We start from the raw sequence: 17,944 nt of genomic DNA, 5'->3' as shown, positions 1-17,944 counted from the left end.
GCTTGAGCATTGTCCTGCAAAATGATGGTCAGGTCCTGCAGAAAGTGTCATCACTTCTGTCTCTGTGCTGTTCATTTTTGGAACACAACCTACGACCAGCTTAAAGACAGAAGTGGTGACGCTTTCTGCAGGACCTGACCATCATTTTGCAGGACAATGCTCAAGCAAGTACAGTTCAAGCTGTTACTGATTTGTTTGACTGATGGGACTGCTAAATGTATACCACCTACTGCACTCGCCTGACTTAAGCCCTCTTAAGTTCAACTCGATTTCTAAACTGAAGGAAATACTTCACGACATTCGCTTCAGAACTGCTAAAAATTCGTCAGGAAATAGACCGCGCCGCTCGAGCTGTCAACACAGCTGCCACTGCTAGGAGTATCCTACGACTTCTACATCGCTGGCAACGGGTTATACACAATGATGGTGACTACTTTGAAGGTCAGTAAAAGTTAGAAACACGTATCTATTTTTACGAGCTGTAAATAAATAGTTGACACTAACAAAATTTTCAAACCCTCGTGTAAAGCGCGTCAGGGAAAGCGGAAAACAGTGCGGTCGTTGTCGTAAAACGGACTTCCAAAAGGGCATGACTGTTGGCTGTTGGGCCAAGGGTGGAAGCATTTCCGAAATAGGTGAGTTTGTAAACAGTTCACATGCCGCCATGGTTAAACTATTCGCTGCATAACAAAATGGCACTTTCCGAAACCGTCGCCGAGATAACAGTGGCACACTACGGGTCATAGACGTCAGGCTGTGGAGATGTGTATGGACGAATAGACGTGCAACTATCGAGCAGTTGACTGCCTAAATGAACCAATGCGCTACCGACAATGTCTCTTCAACGACTATTCATCAAATGCTATTGCGTATGAACCTCCGCAGTAGCGCCTGGTACCTGAACACATTCTGACTGCTGTTCACCGGCAACGAAGGCTGAAATTTGCACAACAGTATCGAAAATGGACGACCACTGAATTGTGTCAGGTGACATTTTCAGATGAACCACGTTTTCTGCTTCATTGGACAGCTGGCACTTGACGTTTTCGGGGTAAGATCACAGAAGGAAAATGTTTTCGTGGCATTCTGTGGGTGATCTCGTGATTCTGGAAGGCACAATGCAACAACAACATAAGTATGCATCTATCCTCGGGGTCATGAAGACTGTTTTTCCTCTGTCCGATTGCATCTACCAGCAGGACAGTGCAACGTGTCACATAGCTCGCAGTGAACGCAAATCGTTCGAGGAATAACACAATGATTTTACCTTGAACGCAAATCGTTCGAGGAACAACACAATGATTTTACCTTACTCCTCTGGCCACCAAACTTCCTGAATTGAAAACTAGTCGAGAACCTGTATTACCGGGTTGTTCGCGCCACAGCACTTTCCAGAACCTGATTGACCTTCATCCTGCACATTTCCTGGCGGTCTGGACTACAAAAGTAGGATTTTCAGGCTTCTGACAGGTGGTCACTTTAATGTGACTGGGCAGCCTACATGCCACTGAGGATGGGTTCCACAAAAAATAGCGGTTTGGCTATTAGCCATTTCAAATTGTTTAAGAGATGTTTATTGTTTAAGACATGTTTAAAAGATGTCATTTAACAAATTTTTCAAGCTGCAGAACACGAAGCATTCAAGATGTTTTAGTGTGGCAGATTATCTGCACACCAGTTATTAGATGGAAGTTAATCAAACTTTTGCTTAAGTTTGAACGAAATAGGTCTTCTACTGCTTTATCTGCAGTCATCGGACATGAACGACTCTCAGGACTTAACGAAAGAAAGTTTATTTATTGTCAGTAATCGCAAATCCACTTTTGGTGCTGGTGTTCATGGCTGAAGACCAAAATAAGAAATAGTAATTGACTTATGGCCGAGTTACAACAATAACAAATAATTTCTCGCTAATTTGCCAGACCAAAACATACCTCTTGTCAGAAGGTCAGTTCTAATAGACTAACAGTTAATACCCCACTAACTAGTCTGGCGGAAAGCCGGTGTGGACAAGGACTTAAGCCTGCTTGAGCGAGGCTGTGTGGCCGAGCGGTTCTAGGCGCTTCAGTCCGGAACCGCGCTGCTGCTACAGTCGCAGGTTCGAATCCTTCCTCGGGCATGGATGTGTGTGATGTCCTTAGGTTAGTTGGGTTTCAGTAGTTCTAAGGCTAGGGGACTGATAACCTCAGATGTTAAGTCCCATAGTGCTTAGAGCCATTTGAAGTTAGGCTGTAACGCTGTAAAACAAACAAGTGTGCCAGTTATGTTTTCTGGAGTTAGACATCAGTCAGTGATTGTCAGTGTCTATAGCCAGTGAGAGGTCTTAGAGTATGGTGCAACCAAAGTGAACAAGCAAGGTCCATAGTGTTCATGCGGCGTCATAGGCCCCACTTGGAGTGCTAATGATCCGGAGCATCGAGTTAGCCCCAGCACGACGAATCGTCGTCATAACGGCGGTGGAGCGCGACGCATCGTCCTGGATACACAGAAGGGAGCCCTGATTGTGGAAGAAACTCCTTATGTAGTCTGTGAAGGACCTTAAACAGGTTACTCGCAGCAGAATACTCTGCGCACTATTTTTAATCACGTGTCTATGAGTAATGGAGTACTCTATGCTCGCGTGATGTTGCAGTGCCAGAGTTATTCGGAATTACGATGGAAAGTTCCTTTAGACATGAATGTATGCATGCATGCATCTCCAGAACAACTTCGCATCGTAATTCCCACTAATAGTGGCGCTGCAGTACCACATTTATCCATCGACACCGGGCAAGCGACTTTCAAATAAAATATCTCTCCTGTACGGAAATATACATAATGTAAGTACGAGTGCAGCTTGTTGACGCATGGTTGACGACAGATGGAAGTTTAGGTCTAAACGTGAGTCGTGCACAGATAGCCAAATGGTAAGGCGATCGCTCGAGTCCCGGTCCGGCACAAGTTTTCACTGTCGTCATTTCATTCTGCAGCTGATGGCTGTCCATGTTCGCAAATGGAAATACGTTTCATGTAGACCATTCACGTCGCGACATCTGGCGGCGTATCTGATTCGCCGGACGGCTGCCAGTAGGACCTGTAGTCACGTCTGGCGGCTGACAGACTGGCCCCTACACTATCCGGGACCCGCCTAACGGTCACATTGTGAAGATGGCCGAGGTGTATCGTACATTAACGATATACAGGGTATTAACTTCAAACAGCCTGTTACAGTGAAGAGCCAAAGAAACTGATACACCTGCTTAATATCGTGCAGGGCCCCGCGACCATGCAGAAGTGCCGCAGTACGGAGTGACATGGACTCGACTAATGTCTGAAGTAGAGCTGGAGTGAGTTCACTCCCTTAATTTTGCATGGGGGGCGGGAGATGTAGATCTCTTCTGAATTTCTCGTTGCAAGGCATCCCAGATATGATAAATAATTTTCATATCTGTGGAGGTTGGTGGCCAGCGGAAGTCTTTAAACTCATAAGAGTGTTCCTGGAGCCACTCTGTAGGAATTGTGGACCTGTGAGATGTCGCATCGTCCTGCTGGAATTTTCGAAGTCCGCCTGAATGCACAATGGACATGAATGGATGCAGGTGATAAGACAGGATGCTTACGTACGTGTCACCTCTCAGAGACGTATATAGACGTATCAAGGGTCCCATATTACCCCAACTGCACCCCTCGCCCCACACCATTACACCATTACAGTGACTCCACCAGCTTCAACATCCCCTCCTGACATGCAGGGTCCATGGATCCATGAGGTTTTCTCCATACCCGCACACATCTATCCCTCCGATACAATTTAAAACGAGACCCGTCCGACCAGGCAACATGTTTCCATTCATCAATAGTCCAATGTCGGTGTTGACTGGCGCAGGAGAGGGGTAATGCTTTCTGTCTTGCAGTCATCAAGGGTACAAGAGTGGACCTTTGGCTGCGAAAGCCAACATCGGTGATGTTTCTTTGAATGGTACGCTCGCGGACACTTGTTGATGGCCCAGCAGTGAAATCTGCAGCAATTTGCGGAAGGGTGGCACTTCTGTCACGTTGAACGATTCTCTTCAGTCGTCGTTGGTCCCGTTCTCGCAGGATATTTTTCCGGCCGCATCGATGTCGGAGATATGAATTTTTAAGTATCAATACGTAACAACTTTCATAAGGGCAAACACAAATTTATTCAATATATTTCTCATTTACTGGTCCGTCTCAGATGGATATTTGTAAGTGATAACATGTTCCGATCACTCTGGATTATTTTCAGATCGAAAACAAAGTACAACTAAGTATATACCGCGTAATATCTTACAATAAGTCAAAAAGGCATAAATTCTACCTAAACGTAGAATTTACCTAAATAGTTGCCTGAACAACCCGTCTTGCCCACTATCAGCAAGGTATGAAAGTACTGGGTTTTGCAGCTGCAGTTAGTGTTTTAAATATGTATACGTTGGTGGTTTGGGGCGGAGGGCAGAGGGAAGCGGAAAGGAAGCAGGGAGGGGGATGTGAGGATGTCAAGAGTTTTACAAGAGAGGTCGTGCTAACATTGTAGCATCATGTGAAGATTCTCGTTTAAACACTAATGATGTATAACAACAGACATGTAAAACATAAACGGCATAATAGACTGAAATTGTAAAACAAAGCGAAGGAGGACTGAAAATGGGCAAAGAAGGTAAGAGAGGTAGATGGATGGATAGTGGCAGGTATGCTATGGATTTAACAAGAGAGCGTCTTATACGAAAATTGCAAAAAGTCAGAAATGTAAAAAACCTTCTGGTAAAACACCAGAATGGATACGTAAAACTGTAAAAAGTGGGTTAAATAGTAGATTATACAAGTGCAAATACAAAAGCGAATACTGAATTAGTTTCTGAAGAAATTCAAAGTGCGAAACTTGGAAAGTTCGAAGTAATAAATTCTTACTCTAAAAGTGCAAAAATTAAACTGTACAAAATTTTCTTTTCGTTAAAGTATTAAAAGTAAAGGGCTATGACCACTGATGTATAAGTAGTGAAAGGATTAAAGATCCTAAAGTTATGGAAGAGATATTATGTTGACGACCTAGAAGTGCATGAAGCTTAATTAAATATTACCTATTATAAAAAGAAAATGGAAAGCATAATATAGAAAACACTTAATTTGAATAGTGAAACTACGCGAAGTAACTATGGGTAACAGTGTGTGACAGTTATGGTTATAACAGTATGTGACAGTTACGGTTAATTGCATTTGGTTCTCCTTTGAGGCATTTTTGTTCAGTTCATATCTTTTTTACTAACGGCAAAACTTTAGATGGTATATATTCAGTATTGCTTTGTTTCAGATTTGAAGATGACCCAGAGTGGTCGAAACATGTAATCTAATCACAAATGTGCAACCGAGATAGGACAATATATGATAATTATTTTAATTATCTACACAGATGCTGAATCTCTCAACACAATTCTCGGCTATAGTGACAAATTTATTTCGTATATTGTAATAGTGTGGGCACTAAAGATGTTAGCGTCGCCAATATCATTCACCACCATATTCATTCAAAACTCCAGTGCATGTTCGACATACGTGGTTACCTACAGCGCTCACAACACATTTCAGGTACGCGGTTACGTGTAGAACCCTCTGCATTGCGTAACGCTACGTGAGTTACAGTTTTTGGCCGTGGTTAGTCACGGGCGGAGTACGCGATAACATGCAGAATCTTGTCAAGTACCGTGACTTTGCGATACGGCTCTCTTCAATATGAGAAGCACGCCTCGGTGCCGGCTCACAGCAGCCATGGCCGGAGTGTGGAGCGCGCCCTCTGCAGCACTGCTGCTGCTGGTGTTGGTGGTGGATGTGTCTCTGAGTGGCGCAGCTGCAGCCGGCGAGGTGGTGCGCACCAGGCAGGGCGCGCTGAGGGGCACCAGCCGCGTGTCCAGCGAGGGCCGGCCCTTCCACGCCTTCTACCGCATACCCTACGCCAAGCCGCCCGTCGGGCCGCTGCGCTTCAGGGTGAGTCGAGGAGGACAGAACTTACTTTTCAGATCCTACGTCCACATTCCAGGATTTCTGAGAGTGGGGCATAAAGTACCCTCCACCATACACCGTAAGGTCGCTTACCGCTTATAGATGTAGATGTAGAAATCTATCGTACTATGTGTGGCTGCAGGTTGGAAGTTCTTTTGGAAGTTCTTTATTCTCTAACTTCTCTCATCAGGATCTAGGCCATAGGTATGGTTGCTCTTCTAAGTCGACGACATGCTGAAGTGAAGTGCCGTGTGGCTAGGGCCGCCCGTCGGATAGACCGTTCGCCTGGTGCAGGTCTTTCGAGTTGACGCCACTTCGGCGACCTGCGCGTCGATGGGGATGAAACGATGATGATGATTAGGACAACACAACACCCAGTCCCTGAGCGGAGAAAATCTCCGACCCAGCCGGGAATCGAACCCGGGCCCTTAGGATTGACACTTTGTCACGCTGACCACTCAGCTACCGGGGGCGGACGACGACATGCTGGAAAGTAATGACTCCGAATTTTTTATGTCCAAACCATTAAAACTATTTTTAACCTTGTACATCTTTATTCTTCGTGCTTACGCATTTGCAGTCCTCTACCTGATAGAGTGCTCCGAATTGTTAAGTGTAAACATGACGGGATGAAACGTAACTATGGCAGTGTGTGGGAAACAGTGTGAAGAAATCGCGTTTCGAACCCCTCCTTCAGCATGACAATGCAGGACCACACATAAGCACTGTCTAATCTGCAACAATCCGACGCCTTCGATTTACTGTCATCGATCACCATTAATACAGTTCCGACTTGGTGCTACCCGACTTTCATCTGTTTCCAGAACTTGAAGAACCCTTTCAAGGACTTCACTTTGACAGTGATGAAGCAGTGCAAGCAAATGAGAAATTGTGGTTCCATCAAGAAAGTGAAACATGGTATAGTTACGGTATAAACAAACTGGTCTCTCGTTGGGAGCGATGAGTTCGTCACTAGGATGAGTAAACTGAGAAATAAGTATGTGTCTGTAAAGTATTAATAACGCTTGTTTTCTTGAAAAGATTTTAAGAATTTTCACATAAAAATTTCGGAGTCATTACTTTTCAGCACGTCCTCGTATCTAGGAGTGTCTGTTTTAGCCTTCCCACGGACCTTGTACCTGTAGGTCTGAAATTCAAGACTACTTTTGGTAGTCTAGAGTCTGGTATTTTTAGCAGAAGTTCTAGCCAGCTTTGTCCGCTAGACTAGATCTTAGCATATATCTCGATCACTGCTCTTATGCCCACTTTTCTGAGTCTGTTTAATCTTTTGGAGTAAATCACTTCTCTTAAAAAAAAATTCAGTTTCTGCCTCTCGCTTTCTATATTCTAACTTTTCATTCATTGTTGAAACGGCAATGTTGGGACGGTCATTACCCTATAAAGTCGAGTTTTCCACCATATATTCTTTATTTTAAGTCGAAGTATTGAAATAATCCACCACATTGAAGTGTCCGTCACTTGTGGTCTCGCGGTAGAATTCTCGCTTCCCGAACTCCTGGTCTCGGGTTCGATTCCCGGCGGGGTCAGGGGTTTTCACCTGCCTCGAGATGACTGGGTGTTGTTGTGTTGTCTTCGTCATTATCATTCATCCCCATTATGGTCGGAGGAAGGCAATGGCAAACCACCTCCACTAGCACTATGCCTAGTACGGCGGTGCGGGTCCCCGCATCGTTCCCCTACGCTCTGTGAAGGAGTATGGGACATCACCATCACATTGAAGTAAACCTGAGTTTTAGTTCTTGGACTGTCAGCAGATCACCCTCATATGGTATATGGATTCCAAGGAGACCTTCCTTTTATCCTCGCTGTTAATAATGTACTATCTGTTTATCTTCTGGTATTATGCTTAAGTTCCTTGCCTCTTTTTAAGTTTTATTTAAATGTTTTATCATCTTGTAAGCTGTAGACTATCTTCAGTGGAAATCGTGTTCAGTTCCGCATGCAAACGTAGTCCACGGTTGCTCAGTTCTTCATGGCAGTGGTTTTTTCTTTGGTATGAGACATTTAGATACTTGTTTCGGAGATTCTTTCTTCGCCTGTAAACATAGCTGATATGCGCGTTTCTTTCCCTGAGCTACTTTTGCTCGAACTTGATTCAGTAAACGGGGACAGTGCTTCTATCTAAGAATTAGTACTGCCAGATGTTGCAATTTCCTCGGGATGTCCTAATTACTAGGGATTTTATGAACTACCCGACGTAACTCTTACACGGTGCGCAAATTCCTCCTCTTTTGGGCACGGCTAACTATTCTAAATGTAATCAGTACTTACTATAAACAATTCGCTTACACGATAGTTCCAAAGTAGTTTCTCTATACGTTGATACCTGTCACCTAGAAATGACGCGATGCACCAAGTGGTCGCAGACACATGACTATCAAAAGGGTCGCATTAGTGCAGGAACGAAATGTACGTTTGGAAAACACCCAGCCAAGCGACTTCCACTCTGGTATTATTACCATAGCGACGCGTTGTCCCATCATGTGACCTGCTGACCAGCTGCTACTTCTCTTGGCGTGCTCACTACTACTGCATTTCCAGTCCATGACTGTGATTGTCCCTAACAGCCGCTCGCTTGTTCGTTTCGTACTTTCTTTTGCAGTGAGGAAAGAAACGCGGGAGGCAAGTGGCTTTTAGGTGTATCTACTACACCCATCGATGTTTCAGTCCATTCACAAGAAATGCGACTGGTAACTAATTTTCAGAATATGTATCTATAAATGTTTGAAGCGATTTGCCAGTTAGGTATAATACGTAACTTGAGTTATCGAAAACACTGAAACTTCACATAATGAACATTTCATTTTCACACAACTATCTTCCGATGTATGGTGGTTCCATTCGTAGCACATTAAACTGTGTTCAGGGTTGAAATATATCTAAAAACTTTGCACATTTAATTGTGGAGTGGCATCACATATCTTTCCTGAACGTGCTTGTCATACGTGCTTCCTCAGAATCTTGTTATAATCACTTCTCCCACACTCTGAATATGTGTATTTGTTCTCTTGGTTCATCATATTTCTAATGGTACTCTCGTGATTCACAAAGGGAAAAATTGTCACACTTTCACAATACCTCAAAAATTTCACTACACACTTGACAGGTACACAATAGTCCGCGTGGATTCCCAAGCGTGAGGCAGCTACCTGTTGAAGATCGCGTTTTTTCTGTCTGCTACGTAATGCAGGATCGGTTCTGGAGCCGCGGTTGCACTACAGTCTCGACACCCATGTTGCAGACGATATCAGCTGTTGCCTATCCCACACTGACCAAGTCTCGCGAGAATGGAGATTTAAGTTTCTGATTTGCACAGCTGTCGCGTTTGGTGTTCTTGTGGCCTATACTAGCTGCGGGAATGAGGTAGTAGATGCAATTTCTGTGATACAGAGAAGTTCGTAAGTAAAGATTTTTGACATCAACTGTCAATAATTGTACTATGCAAATTATGTTAATTACTTTCCAAATACAAAGACGATTTTATTGGAGATTATGGAAGACCTAAAGTAGGATGATCACAATCACAAAACAGGTTGTAAGAAAACCATATGCCAAGATAAGTTTCATTGGAATAATAGTAGGGTAATCTAATCCACACATTACATAAGCGGCTTATCAAATGCCCGATAGTCTGATTATTGGATATAGCTTATCAATCTGAGACCGTTATCGCGCAGTGTTAATACGAGAGATAGAGACAGAGCGGCACATATTTTCGTCATTGGATGGTATAATAAGGGGAAGAGCGTTCTGGAAATATTCAACAAACTCCAGTTGTACACGTTAAAAAATTTGTGTCCCGGAGATACTGTTGAAACTTTGCGAACGTACTTTCGCAAAAGAGACGCACAACACATGTCTCGCGAAATGACCAAGACGAGAATTTTGGAGAAATTGTTCATATACGGAGGTTTATCGTCAGTTCCAACGCACCATTCGCAAGTGGAAAACAGTATGGAGAAATGATAGTGGTAAAAGAGGTACTCTGTGCTACACAGCGTAATGGGGCTCCAAGAATGTAGAAGTAGATGTAGATGTCCCGTAATGACGGAAATCACTGCTCACTTCTTAAGTTGTAGAGAAAATTAGTATTCTCTAACGAGTGGAGTGTGCATCGACGAGGCTCTAGGCTTGATTGTCTTGCTTTACCAGTCACACTAAGGGTCAGATATGGAGCCACACAGTTCTCCACATTTCGTCTAAATGTATATTTCTGAATATTTAGTGAAGAGGATACTCGCGTCCAGGGCATTATTCTTGAACTTTGTTCGGTAGTAAGTGTTTTAAACATAGCTTTGTCTTATAGAAGTCGGGAGTTTTATATGAACAACTAACGTAATTACTATATTATTGACTTCAAAAGATACAGGGTTATGGATGAAAAACGAACTGTTTTGTTTTCAAGTGACATGCATTCTAACGTTCTTATTTTCCACGACATTCAGCGAGAACCTTCGCAACAGATACCACTAGCTGTTCAAGTGTTGCACTCGTCGATAACAAAATCGCGTGTCCCAGTTAAAATGCGCATCGTTCCAACTACAAAGACCATGGCTGACTGAATAGTTGCGTACGACTATCATCAACACTCTTAATCCTCGCCTCTCAGAGAGTCATCAGTTCTTGGAAACATTAATGATCTGTACTATACACGAAGTATTAGCTTCACCCATGCAACGACCATTCACTATGTGAGAATCCTTGTCCAGCCATTTCACTGTGTCCTTAACGTATCTGAATTTCCATAAGCACGATTCTTCACTATTCTGATATGTCAAGGAACCTGTCACGCTCTCCCATGTGACACCAAATGAAAAGCTATAAAAAGGAATGTAGGTGGGACCTTAGCGTCCCATAAATATCATTTTCGATCATATCGGTAGAGGAAATCAGTTTAACAAGTAAGAACGAAATGTGGATGGCGGCCTATCTCGACTTTCTTGTCAAGTGCTTAGTGGAAACATGTGACAGTTAAACAAGGATAGACGGAATCTTCATACCCAAGACGGCCACAGTGCTTAATAATGTAGTGGCTCCTAGTTTTGTATCATCCTCTGGAGCATCATAGCAGCGTACGTTCGTCATTTACATACCTTTTCGCAATTATTTGCTTTGTTTTCTACGGTAAAGAGTAGAAGGAGCAACATTGTGTCAATCACAACAAAGTCCTTCTACGCATTAGGCTGGGTTACTTTGAAACTAAATCCTCGTCGTGACGTCCTGAACATGACCATTGCGAAGACGGAGGAAATATTGATTTAAACAGTGGGTATAGGACGAGTCCAAACGCCCAAAACGACTTTGTTCGAATTGACTTAAGTCGTGAGAGCGTTCGCACTTGTAACATTCTGCCAACTTGCAGCTACGTTCATATCGTAAAACACGAGGGTTGGAACTTTAATAGTGGCAACTATTTATTTACAGCTCGTACAGAATAGATACGTGTTTCAAAGTGTTACTGAAATTATCATCACTTCTGTTTCTATGCTATTCATTTTTGGTACATTACCTAAGACCATCTTAGAGACAGAAGTGATGACACTTTCTGCAGGACCTGACCATCATTTTGCAGGACAATGCTCAAGCACGTACAGTGCAAGCTGATAATGATTTGTTTGACTGATGAGGCTACTAAGTGCTGTACCACCTACTGCACTCCCCTGACTTAAGCCCTCGTGAGTTCAACTCTATTTCTAAACTGAAGGAAACACTTCACGGCATTCGCTTCAGAACTGCTACAGATTCGTAGGGCAATGGACCGCGCCGCTCGAACTGTCAACACAACTTCGAACCCGTATCTATTTTCGCACGAGCTGTAAATAAATAGTTGCCACTATTAAAGTTCCAACCCAGCTAAACTGAGATTGCTGAAATCATAGGGAATAATTCCTACATTAATTTACATTCTTGCTACAGAATGTTCAGATACGCAATTCCATGTGAATGTGTTTAACTGCTTCGTATTTTTATGAAATTTATCAATTTCACATAACTTGTGAGAGACATTCTTGGGTATTTTTTGTTGGGAAATACCTTAGTCTTACGTCTTTTCGGATGCTTAACCTTTATTTGATTTCAATTGATCACGTACAGTTTTGCCTCAATCCAGGAAACGAACAATATACACTCCTGGAAATTGAAATAAGAACACCGTGAATTCATTGTCCCAGGAAGGGAAAACTTTATTGACACATTCCTGGGGTCAGATACATCACATGATCACACTGACAGAACCACAGGCACATAGACACAGGCAACAGAGCATGCACAATGTCGGCACTAGTACAGTGTATATCCACCTTTCGCAGCAATGCAGGCTGCTATTCTCCCATGGAGACGATCGTAGAGATGCTGGATGTAGTCCTGTGGAACGGCTTGCCATGCCATTTCCACCTGGCGCCTCAGTTGGACCAATGTTCGTGCTGGACGTGCAGACCGCGTGAGACGACGCTTCATCCAGTCCCAAACATGCTCAATGGGGGACAGATCCGGAGATCTTGCTGGCCAGGGTAGTTGACTTACACCTTCTAGAGCACGTTGGGTGGCACGGGATACATGCGGACGTGCATTGTCCTGTTGGAACAGCAAGTTCCCTTGCCGGTCTAGGAATGGTAGAACGATGGGTTCGATGACGGTTTGGATGTACCGTGCACTATTCAGTGTCCCCTCGACGATCACCAGTGGTGTACGGCCAGTGTAGGAGATCGCTCCCCACACCATGATGCCGGGTGTTGGCCCTGTGTGCCTCGGTCGTATGCAGTCCTGATTGTGGCGCTCACCTGCACGGCGCCAAACACGCATACGACCATCATTGGCACCAAGGCAGAAGCGACTCTCATCGCTGAAGACGACACGTCTCCATTCGTCCCTCCATTCACGCCTGTCGCGACACCACTGGAGGCGGGCTGCACGATGTTGGGGCGTGAGCGGAAGACGGCCTAACGGTGTGCGGGACCGTAGCCCAGCTTCATGGAGACGGTTGCGAATGGTCCTCGCCGATACCCCAGGAGCAACAGTGTCCCTAATTTGCTGGGAAGTGGCGGTGCGGTCCCCTACGGCACTGCGTAGGATCCTACGGTCTTGGCGTGCATCCGTGCGTCGCTGCGGTCCGGTCCCAGGTCGACGGGCACGTGCACCTTCCGCCGACCACTGGCGACAACATCGATGTACTGTGGAGACCTCACGCCCCACGTGTTGAGCAATTCGGCGGTACGTCCACCCGGTCTCCCGCATGCCCACTATACGCCCTCGCTCAAAGTCCGTCAACTGCACATACGGTTCACGTCCACGCTGTCGCGGCATGCTACCAGTGTTAAAGACTGCGATGGAGCTCCGTATGCCACGGCAAACTGGCTGACACTGACGGCGGCGGTGCACAAATGCTGCGCAGCTAGCGCCATTCGACGGCCAACACCGCGGTTCCTGGTGTGTCCGCTGTGCCGTGCGTGTGATCATTGCTTGTACAGCCCTCTCGCAGTGTCCGGAGCAAGTATGGTGGGTCTGACACACCGGTGTCAATGTGTTCTTTTTTCCATTTCCAGGAGTGTATATGTAATTCGAATGAAAACCAGTTTAATTTTGTTCAAGCTGAACGAAGGCTTTACTGAAGATTAGACACGACACCACCTCCTTTGATTGGGACAATGTAACCGTTACTTTAGATGTCGCTTCTTTCTCCTTCACAGAGTTCTTTCTCCGATAAATTTAATGTTGTGGATCTCAGTAAGCAACCAACTGTATTAACTTTCCTGTGAATCTGATGCCATCTTTCCATCGCTTTGATTTCTTGAAGAAAGAGCCTCGTCTTGTTTTTTATAGACATCTCTCAAATTATCAGGCAAGAAAGAGAGGTGAATGTTCACAAAGTGAAACTTGAGCTTATCAAACAGCGTAACTTCCTGAGTATTTATAGCATGTTGCCTACAATAAATATGTAACATGGGTTCTCTTACTTCCAGACAAGTTTGTAAAAACCTCCGTCTGACTCCAGTTGTTATTTTTTGTTCGGAGCTATAACTGAAAAACATTTTTCTAATTTGATATTTAACAGACGCGCCTTTTTTTAAACTCACCTATGATGGATGAAGAAACTTCTTGTAGATGTACTTGAAACATTGCCTGTCTTCTGTTAAAGCTTTTATAGACTATTCAGTAGGCCCAGCCTATTGTGAAGAGAAGGTAACAGATTTCTTTTCGAATTCACAATGTCCTTACACAAAATCTTTTGTCGCTTGGCTTCATAGATATTCTTGCACGGCAGTACATTGTCTGAATGTTGATCACATGCCCTACTAATCTATTTAATTCAAATTATTAAATGAAATTGTACATGAAAATTGTATTACAAAAATAATTAATATGCAGTTGGTTAAATTTTGGATGATGTCTGTAAGCAGTGGTGGATATTTGGGCGTTTTCGTTTCATATTACTACTAAACGTAGTAAAAATCACAGTAATGTGTTACGTTCTTTGAAAATGTTTCCGCATCGTTGATTTGTGTAACAAGATGAGTTTCACTGTTTGTTTCAGAGTCCTCAGCCTCCGGATACGTGGACACACATTCTCGATGCTACGACTCCTGGGCCTGTATGCACCCAGCACGCAGTGCTGATGCCGGGATCGGCTGTCTCCGGCGCTGAGGACTGCCTGTACCTTAACGTCTTCACTCCACAGGTACGTTTTCTTTCGTTATGTAGTCTATATCGTTGTAGGATACCGCAGAACTAATGTACGAGGGTCGGTCAAAAAGTAATGCCTCCCATTTTTTTTCTACTTAAAGAAATTAAGTTAAGTGAAAAATTTGAATTTGGCGCCATTCCTCAAACCTTCTTCTGCAATCCACTGCAGTAGTAACTTTCTGTGTCAACAGGTGGCAGCACAGCAGAAGTTTGTAAGATGGCCGACATCGATGTTCGTTTGAGACAGCGTTGTGTGATTGAATTCTTGAATGCAGAAGGTGAAACGCCCATACGCATTCATGAAAGACTGAAGAAGGTGTATGGTGTTGTGACAGTGGATGTCAGCACTGTTAGACGATGGGTTCGTCGTTGTAAGGAAGCTGAAGGGCAAACACCGTTGACTGACGAAAAGCGGAGCGGCAGGCCGGTGAGTGCAGTGACTCCACACAACATTCAGCAAGTTGATGACATCATTCGTGGTGACCGTCGGGTGACTGCAGATGAAGTGTGTCGCATTATTTCTCTTAGTAAAGGCAGTGTGATCACGATTATTAAACAATTGGGGTACTCAAAAGTTTGCGCGACCAAAAATTGTTAGCGTTTCGTCTAACATCTTCGATGAATAGTTGTCATACAAATTGGAACGACCTAAGCAAATGCCATTTCATAGAATGATATATCAGTATGTGAATTAGTTCGATGGGATGCAGCAACCAATAGTCTGAAAATAGATTTTTTTACTGCGACTTTCTGACTGCAACAGCGATACACGCTTGGAACCAACTGATAAAAGAGAACTGTAGAAGCTGCAAGCAGATGTTGAATCACACAATACAACACAGCACGGGAAAGCTCACATCTTCTCCAGAGGGTACTAATGGCCGGTAGAGCTTCCTTCACACCGTAAGATTGTGTCTCGACCCATCTGCTGCGCAAACGTCCCCCATGTTCTCGGAGTTTCCAGGTGAAATAATTGCAGGAAATCCTGTGGATTTAAGGTCACATCTACCACACTCAACCTCTGCCCCATGACTTCCATCTACCAGAGCTATTAATTTAACTAACACTAAAATACCTCAGACACCCTCGAGCGTGAAGTAAACTGGAACACTCTCTTACTAATTATCCGACAAAAAACTCACAGTAGACTAGAACTACTGACCGACGGATCACGGGACTGCGTCCCTCCAACGACTGTTTTACTGCTGGTCCAGTGTACACATAGAATAACAATCCTCTTGTCACGCCCTAGTCAACAGCTGCTTGACTTTAAAGTCCTACGATTCTCCTAACAGCAGTCTGGTTTTTGTTCAAGTTGGAAAAATATTTCATATTCCATCACTATTACCTTCGGAATTGCAAGTATATTCGAGTCAACATTTCAAGAACTGTCACCCAAATCTGCAAATGCATAAACGTATATTGACCTTTCTTCAGTCGGAAGATTGTAAGTATTGCCTCGCATGTTCATAAATTCTCCCGAACTCAAACTTATGTTCCCTGAGGTCGACTTCTAACAATTTTTGATTCTCCTTTTCATAATACATGTCAGTTCTTTGCAACTGTGATGTATTAATCCAATATTTCTTTAATATTGGCAACTGTCACTACCAACCGTCTTTGGAATTGTAATTATTATTACATTCTTCTAGAAGTCGGAGTGTATTTCCCATGATATCTTGCATCCCGTGATGAATGGTTTTGTCACGGTATGTGCCACCAAAGGTCAAAATAATTATGAGGGAATAACGCCTATTGGGCGTCTAGTCTATTCATAGGTATTTCAGGGCTCCATCAAACTACTCTCGTGGCACCGCATCTCAACTACAACTATCATCTTTCATTCTTGCGCAATATTGGCTTCACGTTGTTTCCTTTGTATAACACTTAAATGTTCCTGTATTCCATCCATCTTTCAAATTTCCATTATTTATGAAATAGCAGTGCCTATATTATTAAGAAGTACAATGGAATGTTTCTTTGGACATGCATGCATGTCCAAAGGAACATTGCCGAATGTGACACATGGACGTATTGAAGTCTGGGTCTGACCTGATTCGTGCAAAATGAATGTGGAAACTGAAGGTCACACATTTACGAGATGACGTATAGAAAGAAAGTTTCATTTGGATGTGGGAATAATGTGAACGAAAATTTGCATCGTATAGTTCAGCAATAGCCTGGTGGCGCAAATGTGCCAGACCCCAACTACTAATAAAGTTAATGAATTACTCACGTGAAAAAAATTCTGGTACAAGAAAACGAGTGAATTTTACTTGAATGTATTCAAGATCTTTACAGAGTAGACGCCTCAGTTGTCGGGAAATGCGTGAAGATACAGAAAATAAAATCCAAACATTAGATACTGAAACATTAATAAGGATACAAAAGTTGGGCGAGGATACCTGAGTATTTATTTATACTTAAAAAATTAAATAAAAACAATTAACTTTAAAAAATTAAATTTTTTCTTAAGAACCTCAATATATCACGGTATGTGCGAAAGAAAGCTCTGCACAAAGGAAAATATTGACAAAAATTAAAAGGAAACATGTTGTTTGTTGTTGTAGTCTTCAGTCCTGAGACTGGTTTGATGCAGCTCTCCATGCTACTCTATCCTGTGCAAGCTTCTTCATCTCCCAGTACCTACTGCAACCTACATCCTTCTGTATCTGCTTAGTGTATTGATCTCTTGGTCTCCCTCTACGATTTTTACCCTCCACGCTGCCCTCCAATGCTAAATTTGTGATCCCTTGATGCCTCAAAACATGTCCTACCAACCGATCCCTTCTTCTAGTCAAGTTGTGCCACAAACTTCTCTTCTCCCCAATCCTATTCAATACCTCCTCATTAGTTATGTGATCTACCCACCTTATCTTCAGCATTCTTCTGTAGCACCACATTTCGAAAGCTTCTATTCTCTTCTTGTCCAAACTGGTTATCGTCCATGTTTCACTTCCATACATGGCTACACTCCATACAAATACTTTCAGAAACGACTTCCTGACACTTAAATCTATACTCGATGTTAACAAATTTCTCTTCTTCAGAAACGATTTCCTTGCCATTGCCAGTCTACATTTTATATCCTCTCTACTTCGACCATCATCAGTTATTTTACTCCCTAAATAGCAAAACTCCTTTACTACTTTAAGTGTCTCACTTCCTAATCTAATCCCCTCAGCGTCACCCGATTTAATTAGACTACATTCCATTATCCTCGTTTTGCTTTTGTTGATGTTCATCT

At 43.3% G+C, this 17,944-nt stretch overlaps 1 protein-coding gene across 4 annotated transcripts in view; it reads left to right on the top strand.

The window, feature by feature from the left end:
• Positions 1-17,944, top strand: part of LOC126251475 (venom carboxylesterase-6-like) — a 196,256-nt gene that overhangs the window by 127,991 nt on the left and 50,321 nt on the right. The window contains exons 1-2 of one of the 4 annotated variants that reach the window (XM_049951919.1): positions 5,759-5,982; positions 14,549-14,692. The exons of 2 other annotated variants lie outside the window; for them this stretch is intronic. In XM_049951919.1, the coding sequence (XP_049807876.1) occupies positions 5,767-5,982; positions 14,549-14,692 (360 nt within the window). In that variant the 5' untranslated portion in view covers positions 5,759-5,766. Of the gene's footprint in view, positions 1-5,758; positions 5,983-14,548; positions 14,693-17,944 lie in introns of those variants that run through there. One more of the 4 variants, XM_049951918.1, reaches the window with a different exon arrangement.

The sequence above is a fragment of the Schistocerca nitens genome, chromosome 4 (genome assembly GCF_023898315.1).
Source record: "Schistocerca nitens isolate TAMUIC-IGC-003100 chromosome 4, iqSchNite1.1, whole genome shotgun sequence".
NCBI classification, from domain to species: Eukaryota; Metazoa; Arthropoda; class Insecta; order Orthoptera; family Acrididae; genus Schistocerca; species Schistocerca nitens.
This window is presented reverse-complemented; position numbering and strand designations above follow the sequence as displayed.